This window comes from Bos mutus, chromosome 16 (genome assembly GCF_027580195.1).
Source record: "Bos mutus isolate GX-2022 chromosome 16, NWIPB_WYAK_1.1, whole genome shotgun sequence".
In the NCBI taxonomy this organism is placed as follows: domain Eukaryota; kingdom Metazoa; phylum Chordata; class Mammalia; order Artiodactyla; family Bovidae; genus Bos; species Bos mutus.
This window is the reverse complement of record NC_091632.1, coordinates 33,880,579-33,899,931: the sequence shown is the minus strand read 5'-3', so window position 1 is coordinate 33,899,931 and position 19,353 is coordinate 33,880,579. Positions and strand designations below refer to the sequence as shown.

The 19,353-nt window shown below is 46.4% G+C and overlaps 1 protein-coding gene across 10 annotated transcripts in view; it reads right to left on the bottom strand.

The window, feature by feature from the left end:
• The window catches only part of FHAD1 (forkhead associated phosphopeptide binding domain 1), a 168,064-nt gene that overhangs the window by 117,841 nt on the left and 30,870 nt on the right, over positions 1-19,353 (bottom strand). For all 10 annotated transcript variants that reach the window (XR_011467227.1, XM_070384949.1, XM_070384953.1 and 7 more), the window contains exon 3: positions 16,719-16,925. Coding sequence is in view for 9 of the 10 variants with exons in the window: in XM_070384949.1 (XP_070241050.1) it covers positions 16,719-16,925 (207 nt within the window). In the remaining variant the exon portion in view is untranslated. The remainder of the gene's footprint in view (positions 1-16,718; positions 16,926-19,353) is intronic.

The following is a 19,353-nucleotide window of genomic DNA, read 5'->3' as shown; positions in this document are numbered from 1 at the left end:
TGATGAGCCTGAGGGTGAGTAAGACCTAGTGACCTTCCCAAGATCGTAGATTTGGTAGTGAGCGGCTGAGCTGGTAGAACGCCATCTCTAAGACATAAGAGCGTTTTGTCTATCTTGCTCAACACTGTATCCTCAGCACCTAGGATAAACCCTTGGTACGTACAGAGTAGGCCCTCAAATATCAGTTGCGGACTTCCCTAGTGGCCCAGCCGTTAAGAATCTGCTTGCCAATGCAGGGTACACAGGTTCAATCCCTGGTCCGGGAAGATCCCACATGCTGCAGGGCAACTAAGCCCGTGCTCCACAACTACTGAGCCCATGCTCTAGAGCTCTCAAACCACAACTGATGAAGCCTGTGTGTCTAGAGTCCATCCGTGCTCCACAACTACTGAGCCCATGCTCTAGAGCTCTCGAACCACAACTGATGAAGCCTGTGTGTCTAGAGTCCATGCCCTGCAACGAGAGGCACGGCAATAAGCCCACACAAGGCAACTAGAGAGTAGCCCCCACGCACCATAACTAGAGAAAGCCCGCAAACAGCAATGAAGACCCAGTGTAACCATAAATAAACATTGTTTTAAAAAGTACTGGTTGAAAGAATGAATTGACAAATCTCCGAGATTCAAGCCCAGCTCTCCAGGACCCCATGGTCTGCTTTCTTTCCATCCACACTGCGTGTCTTTCTGGCGTTCCTACTGCATCTGTCCCCCAGAGCCAAGAGCTCTGGGGTGGCAGGCACCCCTGCTGGCTGATTAGCCTGTGACCCTCAACACCCACCCTATTCTTGGCAGATACTCCATACATATCTATCGAGGGACCCCAGCAGAAGATGTTTGTAGCTACTTTCAACAGAGAGCACATCAAGCTCTATCTAAACTGGGAGAAGCAAATGCTGAGACAGGTGCTGACACCTGGCTTTGTCTTGGCTTGATGCTGTCATGGCGGTTTCTCCCCTTGCCTAGTGGCTAAGACATGACGTCGTGAGTGCTACCATTTATTGTACTTTAATCATCTTCCTCACGATACGGGGAGGAGATCTCTTTATCCCCAGTTTACAAATGAGGCTGGGAGAGGTTAAGGCAGGGGTCCCCAGCCTCCGGTACCTAATGCCTGATGATCTGAGGTGGGGCTGACATAATAACAATAGAAATAAAGTGCACGATAAATGTAACGCACTTCAGTCATCCCGAAACCATCCCCTAGCCCACCCCCCTGCCACCTGGGTCCTTGGGAAAATTGTCTTCTATGGAACTGGTCCCTGGTGACCAAAAAGTTGGGGGACTGCTGGGTTAAGGAACTGACCAAGCTCAGGTGATGGTGGAGGGGGTGGTTGGATTGGGGTCTGATGAGCTCTTTCCCTCTCTGTTTCTCTCTCCTTTCTTATCACCCATCCCCACCCCTCCCCCTAGACTCCTGGAAGAAAAAAGCAACACACTTTTCAAGTAAGAAGCTAAGTTTAAAGGTTCGTCGCCTGTGTGGGGTCACGTGTCTCTTTCCCCAGACAGGGAGACATAATGAGAAACAGGACAGAAGGCTTCCAAAATAGGAGCACTGGCAGACAGGACTTCCTAGAACTCCAGCTGGACTGCGTTCAAGAGGAAGTTTCTCCGCTCGCTTGGGCTCCCAAACCAGTCTTTTAGCGACAGCTTTTCCCAGCCAAGTCAAGAATCCGGTGAATTTCTCCAAAGGCTTTTTTTGGAGTCAGTGAGAGCAGTGTTCAAGGAAATTAAACTCCAATTGTCTGGGGACACCTGGCCCAGCATTTTTTGGGGGGCTTCATCGGGCCTTAGTTGCATCACGCGAGATCTTTTGTTGTGAGTGGACCCTCTAGTTGTGGCGCGTGGGCTCTCTAGGGTGGCACTCAGGCTTAGTTGCCCCACAGGATGTGGAATCTTAGTTCCCTGACCAGGGATCAAACCCCAGTCTCCTGCATTGCAAGGTGAATTCTTAACCACTGGACCACCGGGAAGTCCCTGCTTCAGCATTTATAATGACATTGACCCTGGGCTTCCTTGGTGGCTCAGAAGGTAAAACTCCGTCTGCAATGTGGAAGATTCGGGCTCCATTACTGGGTCGGGAAGATACCCTGGAGAAGGGAATGACTACCCACTCCAGTATTCTTGCCTGGAGAATTCCATGGACAGAGGAGGGTGGCAAGTTACAGTCCATGGGGTCACAGAGCTAGACAAGACTGAGCGACTGACAGCCAGCCTCTAGGCCCTACTGAAACCTGTTTCAGGAATGGACTTGGTGGTGTTCCAGAACTCCGCTACCTTACACGTAGATTAGAATTTCTCTCCACTGTGGACACCTCTGTCTCTACCTACGCTCTCTTCCTTTCTCTCCTTTCAGAAGCTGAGATGCATTGCTCCTGCCTGTGCTGACTTCTCCATCCATCCTCTCCCTTCCTCTTCTCTGGGGCTGTCTCACCTCAATCATTCCCATCATTTTTTCCCATTGATTTAATAAAGTTTTAGCAAATGCATGGGCTGAAGGTGGGAAGGGGTAAATTCAAGTGTGTTTTCTCCTCTGCTAGCTAGAAAACAAATCTAGAGACCACAGGTAGTGGTGGAAGAATTTCCTTTCATGCTGGGATGCTCAGGTAGATGTGCCTCCCTGCCCACCTACTGCCAGGGTGCTAAAGGGAGTGGTCATATCTCATGCCTCAAGTGAGAATAGGCCAGAACCCACTCGGCCCTTTGGAAACTTCAGGAGTCTCTATCCCAATCTCCGTCCATTGCTGTGGGTGGGGCTCAGCCATCAGCCAATCACACTCCTTGGTGCACTGATTGGTGCACTGGTGGGGCAAGTGATCCAATCAGAGCCAAGGAGACCCAAGAAAACTCGGCTGGACACCAGGGTCTGGAGTGCCCTGGTTGGACTTACGAGTGCAGCCAGCAGGAAGGAGTGGAACCCAGACAGGAAGAGAGAGAACTTGTTTTTTATTTTCAAAATTGTGGTAAGTAACCTATGTGTATGTGCTCAGACGCTCAGTCGTGTCTGACTCTTTGCAATCCCATGACTGTAGCCTGTCCGGCTCCTCTGTCCATGGGATTTTCCAGGCAAGAACACTGGAGTGGGTTGCCATGCCCTCCTCCAGGGGATTATCCCGACCCAGCAATTGAACTCATATCTCTTATGTCTCCTGCACTGGCAGGAGGGTTATTTACCACTCCAGTTCATCCTAAAGGAGATCAGTCCTGGGTGTTCATTGGAAGGACTGATGTTGAAGCTGGAAGTCCAATATTTTGGCCACCTGATGCGAAGAGCTGACTCATTGGAAAAGACCTTGATGCTGGGAAAGACTGAGGGCAGGAGGAGAAGGGGATGACAGAGGACAAGATGGTTGGATGGCATCACCGACTCAATGGACATGGGTTTGGGTGGACTCCAGGAGTTGGTGATGGACAGGGAGGCCTGGCATGCTGTGGTTCATGGGGTCACAAAGAGTCGGACATGACTGAGCGACTGAACTGAACTGAACTGAGCACCACCTGGGAAACCCAAAACTTTTATGAATAGGTTTAATAATAGTGGTTTACAAGTGAAGTGAAGTTGCTCAGTTGTGTCTGACTCTGTGACCACATGGACTGTAGCCTACCAGGCTTCTCCGTCCATGGGATTTTCCAGGCAAGAGTGCTGGAGTGGGTTGCCTTTTCCTTCTCCAGGGGATCTTCCCGACCCAGGGATCGAACCCAGGACTTCTGCATTGTGGGCAGACGCTTTACCCTCTGAGCCACCAGAGCTTGATTTTTTTGTTTGCTGATTGCCTATGCTTAAGATGGTAATGGGGAAAATCTTAACAGTGCAGATGATAAAAAAGTATGTCGTGCCTCAGCCATTATAAGTAGCACAAAAAATGGAGGGAACATTTCTCTAGTACTTGAAAACTACTATCTGATGCAGAAAAAAAAAAAAAAAAAGTCACGTCACTGATGAATGTGGGAAGTTCCAACATCTTTCTTTTTTACTCGTATTACTCACAAATGCAAATATATCCAAAATACCCCCAAATATCCACCAGTGCTCAGATTGGGAACTCTCTTATTCATCAGTTACAACAAGAAATTGGCTATGGATACAAGGATTCAACGAAAGTCAATGAAAGCATTCTGTGAGACTCAGCTGGCTGTGTGGAATTTACAGGAAAGTGTACTGTATTTCTTGTTATTTGGAAAGAAGGTGTTACACATTCTTGATATCATTAAACCTTATGCTATATGTGTGCATCCTTTACATTTTTCAGAGAGCTGGCTGTTAAACATTTACTAGCCAGTTGCTGTCTGTGCCAGGCACTCAGCAGAGTGCCTGGTACTCACGGTAGGTGTTCACCACCGACTGAGCTGAACTGTTGGCAAAAGTAGTGTAAGTAAAAAGGTCTTTGATTCTGGGGCTGGGACAGGGGAGGGGGGAATACCTGCTAAGCCTGGAGAATCTCCTAACAGCAGAGAATAAAGAAGTGCCCAGAGCAAAAGCATGGGGAGATGCTTAAGGCCACGGCAACCAGCCTGAAAGAGCTCCCAGAGGCCGAGGCTGGAAGAATTTGAGCTACAAAACAGAAAATGAGGGACATCCCTGCTGGTTCAGTGGTTAAGAATCCACCTTCCAATGCAGAGGACACAGGTTCAATCCCTGGTCGGGAAACTAAGATCCCACATGCCATGGGGCAACTAAGTCCATGCACAGCAACAGGAGAAAAACCCTCACGCTGCAATGAAGACCTAGTGCAGGCAAAATAAAAATAAAAAAAGAAAGGATTATGACCCAGACGGTAAAATATACTACGTCCATGCTGACATGGATATGTGAGTGAGTAAATACATAAAGCAGGGAGAAGAGACCATCTTCCTTACAGAAGAATCTAACACATGTTGATGTTGAGCTTAATTCCCACAGTCTGGAAGGGCCTGGGGGTGGGGGTGACAGGGCAGGGGGAGGAGACACACTGACCACAGCATGGAGGAGCCATGGATCTCAAAAGACAGGACAGAGACTACAGAACACAGTCACTAGATCTCAGAAGCTCGGGGAGGGGCTATTTGCTGCTGGGCAAATGGCTTTTTTTCTGATGCAGAAGCTGAAGCTCCAGTATTTTGGTCATCTGATGCAACTCATTGGAAAAGTCCCTGATGCTGGGAAGGATTGAGGGCAGAAGGAGAAGAGTGTGTCAAAGGCTGAGATGGCTGGATGGCATCACCAATGCAAGGAACATGAACTTGGGCAAACTCTGGGAGATGGTGAGGGACAGGGAGGCCTGGTGTGCTGCAGCCCATGGGGTCGAAAAAGTTAGACATGACAGGGCGACTGAACAACAACAACAAATGGCTTTTACCTCAACAGCTCCCAGGACATCACCATAACTCAAAGTGGGGTAGTAATTCTGTGTCTCCAAGAAAAAGGTAAATTATGTTCGGGATTTTCAATGTGAGAAATCAAAATGATACATTCAGAACACAGCACCACCAAGTTGTACATTACTTTTAGGTTTTAGAACTTAAAAGAGGTCCCGGCACTTCGCTGGGGGGTGCAGTGGTTGAGACTCTGCCTGCCAGTGCAGGGGACACGGGTTCGATCCCTGATCCAGGAAGATCTCCGTGCCTCAGGGAAACTAAGCCTGTGGGCCACAACTACTGAGCCCGTGCTCTGCAACAAGAGAACCCAATGCAACGAGAAGCCCAAGCACCGCAACAAAGGGTAGTCCCTGCTCGCCACAACTAGAGAAAGCCTGTGTGTAGCAATGAAGACTCAGTGCAGCCAAAAAACAGAAAGAATTAGGTCCCTTTGAGCTGTTCAGAAAAATCATTCATTTGGATTTTAGGGTCAAAGGAGACCTGATCCATCTAATTTTCCCATTTTTTGGTAAATCTTCAATCTTACAGTTCTTTCTTTCAAGTTCTAATTAGCTTCCTGGTTGGTTCATAAAATGGGAAATAGAATCTAACCAGAAAACAGCTGGGTGTTTGCAAATAGCTTTCACTACCCCTAGACTTGACCTCCTTCAATTCAGTTGACAGGCTGAATGCAAGAGTGAATGACCATCGACTAAGTAAAGAGAAGAGAAGCAGCAGTGTGGTTCAAGTTTGGTAAACCAGGGTGTGCTCTGCCAGAGGAGCCAGGAGGCAGCCACGCTGATCCCCAGATGCCTGGCTGAGTCTGGGTCCTGTCTTTCCAGGGTGCTAAGCCTTCCACCTGTGCTCCTGTCTCCACCTCCCCCAAGGTCGTCCATAGACATCTGGGGATGACACAGTCCTCAAGAGTCCTCCTGTTTGAGTTTTTGCTGAGGACCCTGTGCCTGAGACCATCTGCAGCCCCCTGCCCTCCACTTCACTGGCCATGGGAAGTCGCCTTTGATATGAAGCACGTGGTGGTCTCAGGATTTCTCATCCCATCAGCAGGTCCCCACAGGACGTGTAAGAGCACAGTGTAGATGAATTCCTAAGAGGTCAGGTTGGAGATGACAAAGCTTGACTGGCAAGAGGTTTTGTTCTGAAGGGGACCGTGTTCTCTGGTCATTCCCTCTACCGCCAGCCAGCTCCTCAACCCCAGGTACAGTAAAGCCACATCCTCCTCAAGGTTGGCCTCTAGTCAAGATCCAAGCCACGCCAAGGAAGATGCTGGCTCTTCCTCCGGAGCTGCCAGTCTGGTGCTGATGGTGGCCACCTTCCTGCAGGTGAGGCAGCAAGAGTCTGCCAGAGACAGTGAAGCTGACAGAGCAGAGTCAGATTCCTGACCATCGCTTGGGCACCTGGGCCTGAAGCTGCAGCTTTTGGCCTTTTCAGTTACATAAGCTATTTTTTTTTTCCCCTAGGCTAGTTTAAGTTAGTTTTATGACACTTGCAACCAGTAAAATTTTCTAGACAATATGCTTATTGAGACTTTGGCATAAGCATCACTATGTGCTCTATGTCCTATGAACACTATGGTGAGACTCTGTGGTACTCAGAATGAAAGCTGTCACAAGTTGTTTGTCATGTTCAAATAAAACCCCACCAGTCTGTAATCACGCACCAAATTTAAACCTATAAAAGTAAAGCAGCAGCTCCAGAGAAGAATGATTTAAGACCAAGGAATCAATAATAAGACAAGTAGTAAAGTGCTGCCTAGAGAAACTTTGAACAAATAAATAGTTCTTCAGCTACAGCAGGCTTTGGACTATAAACCCAAAATTTCTTCTTCAGAAATTACCTAGGGAAGACATTCCACAGTTTTATTTGTTTATTTATTTCTGACCTCACTACTTGGCTTTCAGGATCTTGGTTCCCAGACCAGGGATTGAACCCAGGCCACCAGAGTGAAAGTGCTGAGTCCTACCCACTGGACTGCCAGGGAATTCCCAACATTCCACAGTTTAAAAAAAAAAAAACTTTCCAGTTGAAGAAACAGGTAAAACTTACAATATGCAGTAAACTTACAATATGCAGTAAAAAAAACTTACAATATATATAACTCTGTTATATATAATATACTAATATCTAGTATATTTATCAGATATATGTCAATGTAATTATACTATTACTATATATGCAAATTATACTTAGTATATATGCAAACACATGTATATGTGGATGTATATTTATTTATATTTATTTATGGCTATGCTGGGTCTTTGTTGCTGCACATGGGCTTTCTCTAGTTGTGAGTGGGCTTCTCATTCTGGTGGCTTCTGTTGTTGGAGAGCATGGGCCCTAGAGCAGATGGGCTTCAGTAGCTGTGGTGCACAGGTTTAACTGCTGCAAGCAGGCTTTCTCCAATTGCAGCGAGTGGGGGCTACTCTCTAGTTGCAGTACATGGGCTTTTCCTTGTAGCAGCTTCTCTTGTTGCAGAGCATGGGCTCTAGGTGCACAGGCTTCATTAGCTATGGCTTGAAGGCTCTAGAGCCCAGTGGGCTCAGTAGCTGTGGTGCATGGGCTTGGTTGCCCTGAAGCATGTGGGATCTTCCTGGACCAAGGACTGAACCTGTGTTCCCTGCACTGGAAGGCAGATTCTTAACCACTGGACCACCAGGGAAGTCTTGTTTGTGTATATTTAGAACCACATATTCCAGTTATTTTTTAAAGAGGTGATGAAAAAGATTGCTCAAAATCTGTTTTTTCAGCTCACCTATTTTTTGTTGTTGTTGTTATTTCTCAGCAAACTAAGTAAGCAATTAAGGAGCACAGCTGTCAGCACACAGTGGGGCTTAATCTGACTGAGTTCTTTCTCTCCAGCTTTCCCTCTATTTTTAGTTCTTCTTTCAGAAACCAGTAAAAGAGACCGTACAGAAATCAAGTAAAATAAAAGAGACCGTACAGTGCAGTGTTACATGCAGAGGCTAGTAAACATTTTCTGTAGAGCCAGACAGTAAATATTTCCAACTCTGTGTGCCATATGATGTCCTTCCAGTTTACTCTGCAGTTACAGCAGACAACACAGGCAATACGGAAATAAAGGGAGTACTTATGTTCCATTTGGCCCTGGGCCATAGTTTGCCAACCTCTGGTTAAAGAGCTTGGGATCTGGCATGAAACAGAATCTGGTCCAGCTTCCCGCTCTGCTCCTTACCATCTGTGTGACCCTGACGAGTCTGCTATTTGTGTGCCTCGTCTGTAAAATAGGGATGAGGACAGCTATTTCTCAGTCTGGTGAGAAGCAGGTGAGACAGAGCACATGGAATGCTTGGAGCACTTCCTAGTCTATAATAAACGAGCATCAAACACTTGCCATCAGGTATCATCATCATCATCGAAAAAGAAAGAGGGCAACTAAATTTGTCCAGGAGAGACGAGGAAATGAGGGTTCGATCCCTGGGTTGGGAAGATGCCCTGGAGGAGGAAATGGCAACCCGCTCCAGTATTCTTGCCTGAAAAATCCCATGGACAGAGGAGCCTGGTTGGCTACAGTCCATGGGGTCGCAAAAGAGCCAGACATGACTGAGCACATATGCAGGACGTAGCAGCAATAGCCCCATAACCCTGGTGAAAAATTAGTGAAGCCAAACAAGGAAGCCAGTAACTGAAAATGCATTTTCTTCTATTACCAGCGGCTTTCGCTTTTACCCACATGATGGATCATTCCTTGTCAGGCATGTGAAATTGCAGGTTGAACTGGGAATTGTGAGACCTCCCTTAACCAGTGGGCAGTGGAGGAGCTGCCTGGGCTCACATGGCACCGTGATGCTTCATGCTATTAGAAAAAGCCTACAAGGGACTCAGGAGAGGTAGCTTTTAATCCTGGCTCTGGATCTATATGACTGATACCTAACCTTGGGGAAGTTACTGAAATTCTCCAGGCCTCAGCTCATACAATGATAGGGGTGGTCCCAGGGACCTCTATGAAAAAACTTAAGGGTGAAAGGGGATCTGTGATTAATGAGAAGCTCCTTGGCAGAAATTAAAAATAGAAGCTCAGAAAGGTAAAGTCAATTGCAGTTAGCATTTGAACTTGGGTCCATCAAACCCCAAAGCCTTTGCTTTTGATTTTATTCTGCAGAGCTTCCCTATGAAAACAGCGAGGAATAATGGCCGACAGAGGGCGCTCTTCCCGCTAGACATGACGTCATGACATTGCAGGGACAGAAGACAGTATCCAGGAGCCACGTAGGAGAGTCTAGTTGGACTGGGGACAGGGCAGAACAGGCTAAAGGGAAGGCCAGTCACGGGCAATGATAGGGGTGGGAGCTCCTGCCAATGAGCCAACAACACCTTCATGGAACAACTCGACACGTTATTTGGGGCACCTCGCTTCCTTTTTCATTCTCGCTATTTCCATCAGTTTTGCCATACTTCAGAACAGAGAAAGACACGATTTATACATTTGGGTGATGAGGGTTTCCTTACTCAGCTGCTTTATGAGAACACGGTCACTGTGACTAGAACAGCTTGTTTCTATACCTCCTTTCCCAGAGTTCAGGAAGCACAAAGAAAGGCAGCTACCAACAAAACGCACGGTGCGGCAGGCACACCTGACTTTGTGACTTCAGTTTCCCACACCCGGTGCTGAGACTGTATATTAATCAACGGTTGCTTCAGGGCATTGCAAACGGCCCTGCAGGTTACGTCCTGCACAACCCCAGGGGGCGCCGTCTACATGGACCATACTATGAATGGTGACTGTGGAGTAACACTTTCATGAAAGAGTTATGATTTACAGAGCATGATCCTAGGCATATGCTGGCTGCCGATGTACTTTGTCAAACGAGATTTTCTTTATAGTTTTCCATCTTCTATGTTATTCTATGGATAATTTATCTGAAAATATATCTGTCTGCTAGTCGGGGGAGGGCTTGGGAGGTTTCCTGTCCAAAGGAACACTTACAAGGGAAGCATCTTGGCTGCTACATGCTGGTTTGCTTGATTCTAACTAAAGTTGAGGGTGGGGACTTCCCTGGCAGTCCAGTGGTTAAGACTCCATGCTTCTAATGCAGGGGATGCAAGTTTGATCCCTGGTCAGGGAACTATTATTAATAGTAGGATCTTACATACCTGCCATGCAGTGCAGCCAATAAATAAATAAAACTGAGGATTTTCATGTGTTTATCAGGGGCCAGACACTGGACTCAACAATTTACATACATTGCCCACTTAATACCACAGTTGTTCCGTGTGGTAGGAACTATATTACAGAAATGAGGACTGAGGCTTTGAGAGAAATGACCTGGGTGTGTCCAGTATAAACGCCAGTACAAGAGCAGGGCTGGGACTGCTCTGGAGTCAGCCTGGCCTCGGGCATGTGCCCTAACCACGTGACAGCTGCAAACACATCTGGACTCCTAACCCAACCTGCCCCCCTCCCCAAAGAAATGCTGCCACAGTCCTCTCTCTTGGTTACGGTCACCACAGAGCCTGAAATAAATGTTCTCACTTGGGAACTCTTTGTCAGGAAAAGAACAGTTCCTATCACACTTAACCTGGGTGATATCAGGGCGGTCCTCCTGGGAAACTCTACCCTGGGAGTAGACACAGCACCCTCACCTGGGACCCGCCAGTCAGTGGGAAACAAGAACATCCAGGAAGCATGATGACTTCAAAGCATCTCTTAGAAAAACTAGGCCTTAAAATATTTTCAAAATTTTATTTATATTTGGCTGTGCTGGGTCTTCATTGCTGCGCATGGGCTTTCTCTAGCTGCGGTGTGTGGGGCTTCTCATTGCAGTGGCTTCTCTTGCTGCAGAGCATGGTCTCTAGTGCTCCCAGGCTTCAGCAACTGTGGCTCGTGGGCTCAATAGTTATGGCATGCAAGCTTAGCTGCCGCTCAGCACGTGGAATCTTCCCGGACCAGGGATCAAACCCATGTCCCCTGCACTGGCAGGCAGATTCTTAACCACTGGACCACGAGGCAAGTTCTGTATCTCAAAATATTTGATGAGAGATGCTTTTCAATACCTTTCCCTTTTCCCCCCTCTTTCTCTTCTTTTAAACAGTTCACACTCTGAGTTATCAGCAAGTGGGATTCATAGGGAAATGTTTATCAGTCCATAGGCTGCCCTCAGGTAGGCCTTGAGAAGGACCCCTCCACGAATAACAGCTTAGAGGATGCAAGTTTCTCAACCTGGGGACTCATCAGCAGAAAGCGTTTTTGAGAAGATGAGATGGGGGGAGAGTCCTGCAAGGTCACCTGGGCACAGTCAGGGAAACACCTGTGCAGGCAGTCACTGGAGGAACGAAGCAGGGCACAAGTGAGTGTAGAAACGAGAACGGAAAAAGTTCGTGTATATTTGAGTGACTGTGAAAGTATCCTTTGCTCTTTGTGAAAACCAATTAAGGCTACTGCTCCAGCCAGCAACAGACTAAATGGTTCTCTCCCTCCCTTTTTCTGCAAGTGGGGATAGAGTTTCATTTGTGCAGACTAGCTGTATGACCCTAGGGAAATTACTTAACCTGTCTGAGTTTTGGATTCCTTGTCTGTAAAATGAGGATCATGGGAGAACCCAAGTCATGGGTTGCTGTGAGCACGAAACGAGGGAAAGCAGGTGAATCGCTCAGCACAGTGCTGTCCACGTCAGCGATTCCTCCTCCTGCCGTACTGGTTTCTCTTCTTACAAAGCATCTTCCTTCTCATCTACTCAAGGTCAGAGATTGTCATCACTGTTTCCCATGCTTGTATAACAAGCACCTTGTAAAATAAAGTCCCCCTTCCATATCTGTACACCCACGTTCATAACAGTCTTACCTGAAATGGCCAAAAGGTGGAAGCAAATGGCCATGGATGGACAAAAAAAAACAAACAAAATGTGGTGAATACACACCATGAAACATTATTCAGCCGGAATGAACCTCGAGGACATCACACTAAGTGAAATAAGATGGTCACAAGAGGAGAAATCAAGTAAGATTCTACCTATAGGAGGTACCTAGAATAGTCAAATTCATAGACACAGAAAGACTGGTGGGATGGGAGGGAGGAAGAGGGAGTTTTTATTTGATGGGTGGAGAGTTTCAGTTTGGGAAGATGACGAGTTCTGGAGTCGGACGGTGGTGATGGCTGCACAACAGTATGAATATATTCAATGCTACTGGACTGTACTCTTAAAAAAGGTGAACATGGTAAATGTCATATTTTACCACAATTTTGAAAATTAAAGAGCAAACTAGAAAATGAAGTGCCTCCGAGGTTTCCCGACATTTGGGGTGATAGAAAAGGATGAAAATGTTCTGAAAGCAGGTTGTGGTGATGGCTATACATGTAAATGTACTAAAATTGAACTGGACACTTAAAATGGGTGAAGTTTATGTTATGTAAATTGTACTTCAATGACATTGGACACTGGTAAGCTAGAGGAGGAAATGGCAGCCCACTCGAATATTCTTGCCTGGAGAATCCCATGGACAGAGGAGCCTGGCCGGCTACAGTCCATGGGGTTGCAAAGAGTCAGATAACACAGAGATTGAGCATGCACACACAAAGCTATTAAAAGCAAACAAACAAACACACACATGCTGTGATCCAGAGGAAACCTTGGGGGATGAAGGATTTGTTTACTGTCTTGATTGTGGTGATGTTTCATAGGTGTACACATATGTCAAAGCCCATCCAGGTACAGATTTAAATGTGTATGTTAATAATATCTCAATAAAGCTGTGTTTTTAAAAGGCAGCACAGTATTCCCTATATAAATGAACTCCTTATGATTTATTAAACAATGCCCCCTTTTGAGGAAGATTTAGGCTTCAAATTTTATACCCCTATAAATGATATTTCAATAAATATCTTGGTGTGGAAAAAAAGAAAAAAAATGCAGATATCATTTGCTGCCTCCTTCTCCCTCCTCCCACTAAAGGTAAGCCAGAAAGTCAGAATTTCCCAGGGAGGGTGCCTGGGAACCTATAATTTTACTGAGCATTCCTGAAAATTTCTTGTAATTAAACATGTTAGGGAAATATTGACTCAAACTTCACAAACTTGGATTTTCAGACTTAGGGGTCTGGAATCCCTTTTTCTTTGACCCCTAAACAACTCTATAAGTGTTCCATATAAATGATTCTAAATTTGGGTTTCCCTACTGTTGGGGGTAAGCTTGAGTGAATACATATTCCCAGGCCCCACTCCCAGGGAGGATGTGTATGGTTGCCAGATTTTGCATAAATAAATACATGAATAAATACATAAATAAAACGTGGGGTGCCAGAAATCTGAGTTTCAGACAAACACCAGATAACTTCTTTTAGCATAAGTTGTTCCTTGCAATATCTGGGACACACATGTATAAAAAAACACCTGTTTTTTAACTGGGCATCCTGTATTTTATCTGGGAACCCTAAGTATGAGTCCTTAGGCCTGGGCTGAGCCTCAGATCTGCACTGTGGGTCTGCTCCCCACATGGTTCTGATGAGGGGATCCCCAGAACCCGTGTAGAGGATCCTTGATTGGATCAACACATGAGGGTCAGGAGCCCCTCCTCAGGGCGGCCAGAGGACCCTGGTGTATCTCACCAGAGAGCACCTTTAATACTGGTCCAAGGAGGAAAAGGAGGCTGGGCAGCACTGGAAGAAAACTGTCCCAGATCTGCAAGGCTGAACGTGATGGATGTGGCGTCACTGCCCCTGAAGCCCGAGGGACGCTGCTGATCTCAGAGTGAGTATTTAGGGCTGCCTATGGGACCCACACCCCAGGAGTCTGTCCAGAGTCTCTAAGCTTTGTTTATTTTTATCTAGTCTCGTCCCAGAAAGGATTTTACACCGAGGGGGTCTCAGTCCACGCAGCACTCTTGGTGGCGGGGCTGAGATGAGCACAGGGTCTCTCTGGGACACGCACGACAGGCGTTTACTGCGTGCTCCCAAGGACCGGGCACTGGGCTGGGGCTTTGCAGTTATAACCATCTCTTTCAGTCCTTGAGACAAGCCTGCAAAGACATTACTGCCATTGGCCCCATCTGTAGGTGAGGAAATGGAGGTTCTGAGGAGTCCAGTGGCCTGTGCAAGAGCACACTGAGTGCGCCAGGGGCAGAGCTGGGGTTCTGACCCAGGCCCGTGTTGCTAACCACCCTCCATCCTGTCTCCCTACTGAGCTTTGATGGGCGAGTTTTGGGTTACGTTCTGATTAACCCGGGGCCATACTTTAGGTCCTGATCCAGGAACATTTCTGATCCAAGGTGTGAGGACAGTTACCAGGTGTGGAGTGTCTATTTCCACCAGACACTAATTTTGACTTTTTACACATAGATACTGAAGGGTTATGGTCGTGAGCAGTGAGTTACACTGGGATTCGCTGTTTCCAAAGGAGAGGAAGTCAATCTGGGACCAGAGACAGGACTTGATCACTCGGAGCTTTTGTGTAGCAAAGTACATGTACACCCGTGGCTGATTCACATCAACGTATGGTAAAAACCACCACAATATTGCTAAGTAATTAGCCTCCAATTAAAATAAATGAAACAAACCAACAAAAATATAAAAGGGATAGACAAAGCTTCTGAAACAGACATCAGAAGGGGACAGAAAGAGTGCCCCCTTGCTAGTTGTAGGCAAGGCATTTTATACCTGTTGTGAAGTCGCTCAGTCGTGTCCGACTCTTTGCAACCCCGTGGACTGTAGCCCGCCAGGCTCCTCTGTCCATGGGATTCTCCAGGCAAGAATACTGGAGTGGGTTGCCATTTCCTGCTCTAGGGGATTTTTCCAACCCAGGGATCAAACCCACATCTCCTGCACTGCAGGCAGACGCTTTATCCTCTGAGCCACCAGGGAAGCCGCAAACTGCTAATCAGATAAAAGAAACACCTCAAGACTGAGAGAGTTTCACCAGGCCCCTCTCCTACAACATGCGTTTTGAGACAGCATTGGAACCAGGGGTGTCATCTCTGGGCATCAAACCATTGACATGAATCTTGAAGAAAGGCAGATTCCAAAGCAAATACATAGTTTCATTAGCACAGCTTAAGAAAAACATTTCCATAAGAAAAACACATTGGTTACTTCAAGGTTTGAGAAAAGTTAAGTTCAGGCATAACCAGGTGTCACCATGAAACACAGGATTAGAAGAAACCTCCTTTAATTTTGTATTGGTGTTCAGTCGCTCAGTTGTGTCCGACTCTTTGTGATCCCATGGACAGCAGCACGCCAGGTTTCCCTGTCCTTCACCATCTCTGGGAGCTTGCTCAAACTCATTTTCATTGAGTCGGTTATGCCATCCAACCATCTTTATCCTCTGTCGTCCCCTTCTCCTCCTGCCTTTGATCTTTCCTAGCATCAGGGTCTTTTCTAATGAGTCAGTTCTTCACCTCAGGTGGCCAAAATATTGCAGTTTCAGCTTCAGCATCAGTCCTTCCAATGAATATTCAGCACTGCTTTCCTTTAGGATTGACTGGTTTGATCTCCTTGCAGTCCAAGGGCCTCTCAAGAGTCTTCTCCAACACCACAGTTCAAAAGCATCAGTTCTTCGGTACTCAGCCTTCTTTATCATCCAACTCTCACATCCATACATGACTACTGGAAAAACCATAGCTTTGACTAGAGGGACCTTTGTTGGCAAAGTAATGTCTCTGCTTTTCAACATGCCGTCTAGGTTTGTCATAGCTTTTCTCCCAAGGAGCAAGTGTCTTTTAATTTCATGGCCGCAGTCTCCATCTACAGTGATTTTGGAGCCCAAGAAAATAAAGTTTGTCACTGTTTCCATTGTTTCCCCAACTATTTGCCAGGACGTGATGGGACTGGATGCCATGATCTTAGTTTTTTGAATGCTGAGTTTTAATTTTGTAAAGAGAAGGGAAAAAAAACGTCTACCATTTGCAGATTATTTCCTCCTGCCACTTGGGGACCTCTGGCCTTCCTAACAAGGCTGTTAACCCTTTCTATACTCTCTCAATGCCCTGCACCGTTGATAATACCCAGACCCAAGCATGCAAAGAACCCTGGCCAAGGTCTCAAAGCTGGGAAGTTGTAGAGCACTGATCTGCCTAAAAATGAAGCATCCATCTCTGCATCTTCAAAAGCACACACCTGCTTTCCATCTCTGCTTGCAAGCTTCACTTTTCAGGAAAATGCACTAGTTTTGGGCTGGTTGCTAGGCGACTCTTGCTGTAATTCTGAGAAATTCCCAGTAGAGGGCGCCGGGATTCGCTCCTCCCTGGGACCCACCGGATGGGTCTGACCTTCATAGAATTGGGTCCTGTGGCTGCCAGGGTGTGTGTAGCTGAGGGCAAAGTAATGCGCTCTGGACAAGCTCCACCTTTGGCCGCATCTGAGCCCCGAGCTGCACAGAAGGTACCTCTGTCACCCAACCTCCACCCCGCAGGGGCCTGGACTCACCGAGGCTGGGTTTTCGATGACCAATTCGTAGGTCAGCCCTCCAGTCCCGAACCTCAAGAGGTCTCCCGGTAAGAGCTTCACAGCCACGTTCTGAATGTGGCACTCATTGACAAAGGTACCGCTGCGGGAATTGAAGTCCTGGAGAACAAAGCTGCCCTCAGCCTCATTATATTCGATGAGCGCGTGATGGTTGTCGATGTCTGCAGACTGCAACGGAGGAGGGGGACAGTCAGAGCCAGGAAAGCGGGAATAACGAGGCGGGGCTTAATGCTTACTAGTGCTACTGACACTGGGTGCCTCAATGCGCTAATGGCTTCATCTGACTGGATGGTCACTGCAGTCCTCCTTTTAAGGAGGATGCTGAAGTTCAGAGAGGTTACGTGACTTGCCTAAGGCCACACAGCAAGTGAACAGAGGGCCATGGGCTTTGTCTGACACCAGACCCAGAATAGGTGCCCAAGTTGTTGGACAGGGAGTCAGGCACCACAGACAGGCAAGAGGGAACTTGGGGGAACTGGTCAGGAATTGGCCAGTCTGTATTTCTATGATCCCACATGAGTATACTTTGGGTTGTCCTAAATGGCAAGACAGCATAAATGGCCCAACACAAACCAGAAAGGTCAGCTGGCAAGTGACTCAACTATTTACTGCAAGTGTTAAAGTGAAGGGGAGGTTTTATAATGATTGTTGTTTTCATTTGTTCATTCTATTCATTTTTAGAATAACACGTTTTTCTTAACAATGCAGAAAATGAGAGCTAGAGAAAAACATACAGAAGACATTAAAATCACTTAGACTCTTGTTCCCCAGAGGCAGGCACTGTCTGAACACAGCGATTCACATCCTTCCAGTCTTTTTCCTATGTTTACAATCTTTCTGTTCATTAAATTTTATTTTCTCATCTTTTTCTTTTTTGTTAATTTATAGCCTACTAATTTCTTTATTTTTGGCATGGCATATGGGATCTAGTTCCCCCACCAGGGATTGAACCTGCGCCCCCGGCATTGGAAGATCAGAATCTTAACCATGGGACCACCAGGAAAATCCCACAACAGGTTTTATAACTACTTTTTAAAAGCCTTGGTTTTCCCATGTGATTAATTATTTCTAGTGCTTCTTAAAAGCTAATCAGAATTTATCTAACCAAAGATGATCTGGTTTTCAGTAGGGGCCCTGGTGTGACCACACTGCCGCCCAAAAGAAAGGGATTTCAGACAGTGAACTGGCCGTGGGGGCAGAGGGCTCCTATGCAATTTCAAATAAGAGTGAGCAAAACTCAGCACCAAGGAAGAAATATCACATTCCACCCGCCTGGGTGCCCTGGACTATGGGCTGCAGGGCATATGTGAAGTCTTCTGTCTTTTCAGCACGCTGCCTGTGAGCCATCCACTCCAGCCTGAGACTTCGCAATTATTTTCTAAGTTAATTCTTCTCAGAGTGCCTCACTCAACTTTCATACAGAGTACTTGGACTTAGAAATCCATATTAACATCCCACTTATATTATATATACATCCCACATCTTCACAATAATCCAAAGGGGCACTGCCTCATTTAAACATTTCCCTGGTGGCTTAGATGGTAAAGAGTACACCTGCAATGTGGGAGACATGGGTTCGATCCTTGGATTGAGAAGATTCCCTGGAGGAGGGTGTGGCAATCCACTCCAGTATTCTTGCCTGGAGAATCCCCATGGACAGAGCAGCCTGGTGGGTTACAGTCCATGGGGTCACAAAGAGTTGGACATGACTGAGCGACTGAGCACAGCACAGATAGTTGATTTACAATGTGTGTTAGTTTCTGGTGTATAACAAAGTGATTACATTACACACACACACACATAATATATATCCTTTTTCATATTCTTTTCCATTACAGGTTAGTACAAGATTCTGAATATAGTTCCCTGCGCTATGCAGTAGGTCTGACAGTTCCTGACTTTTTAGATGAGGAAACTGAGGCACAGAATGATGAAGTGTGCCCACAGTCAACCAGCTTGACTTGCCTGGCTTTGTACCCAGGTTTGCCTGATTCAAATGGCTGTGCCCTTACCCACTTCGCAAATTCCTACCAATCACTTTGACTTTTAAATATTGAATCACAAGAAGAAAGCAGGAGTAGCTACATTAATTTCAGATAGAATCGACTAAAGCAAGGAAGGTTATCAGGGATAAAGAGAGGTGTTATATTATGATAATGGGATTGATTCTCTAAGATGATGTAACAGTCCATCATTACATGTGCCCAACAACAGAGCATCAAAATATGGGAGACAAAAACTGATAGAGCTGCAGGAAGAAACAGACGAATCCATCATGACTGCTAGAGACCGCAGCAGCCCTCTATCAGTAATGGGCAGACCCAGCCCACAGAGAATTAGTAAGAATAAAGTTGAACTGAACAGCACTGTCAATCATCTGGATCTAACAGACAGCCACACAACTTCATCCAACAACCAAGCACACATCCTTCTCAAGCTCATGTGGAACACTCACCAAATAGACCACATTCTTGGCCACAAAACATCAACAGATGTAAAGAGAACAGAAATTACACAAAGTATGTGCATACCAGACCACCTGACCTGCCTCTTGAGAAACCTGTATGCAGGTCAGGAAGCAACAGTAAGAACTGGA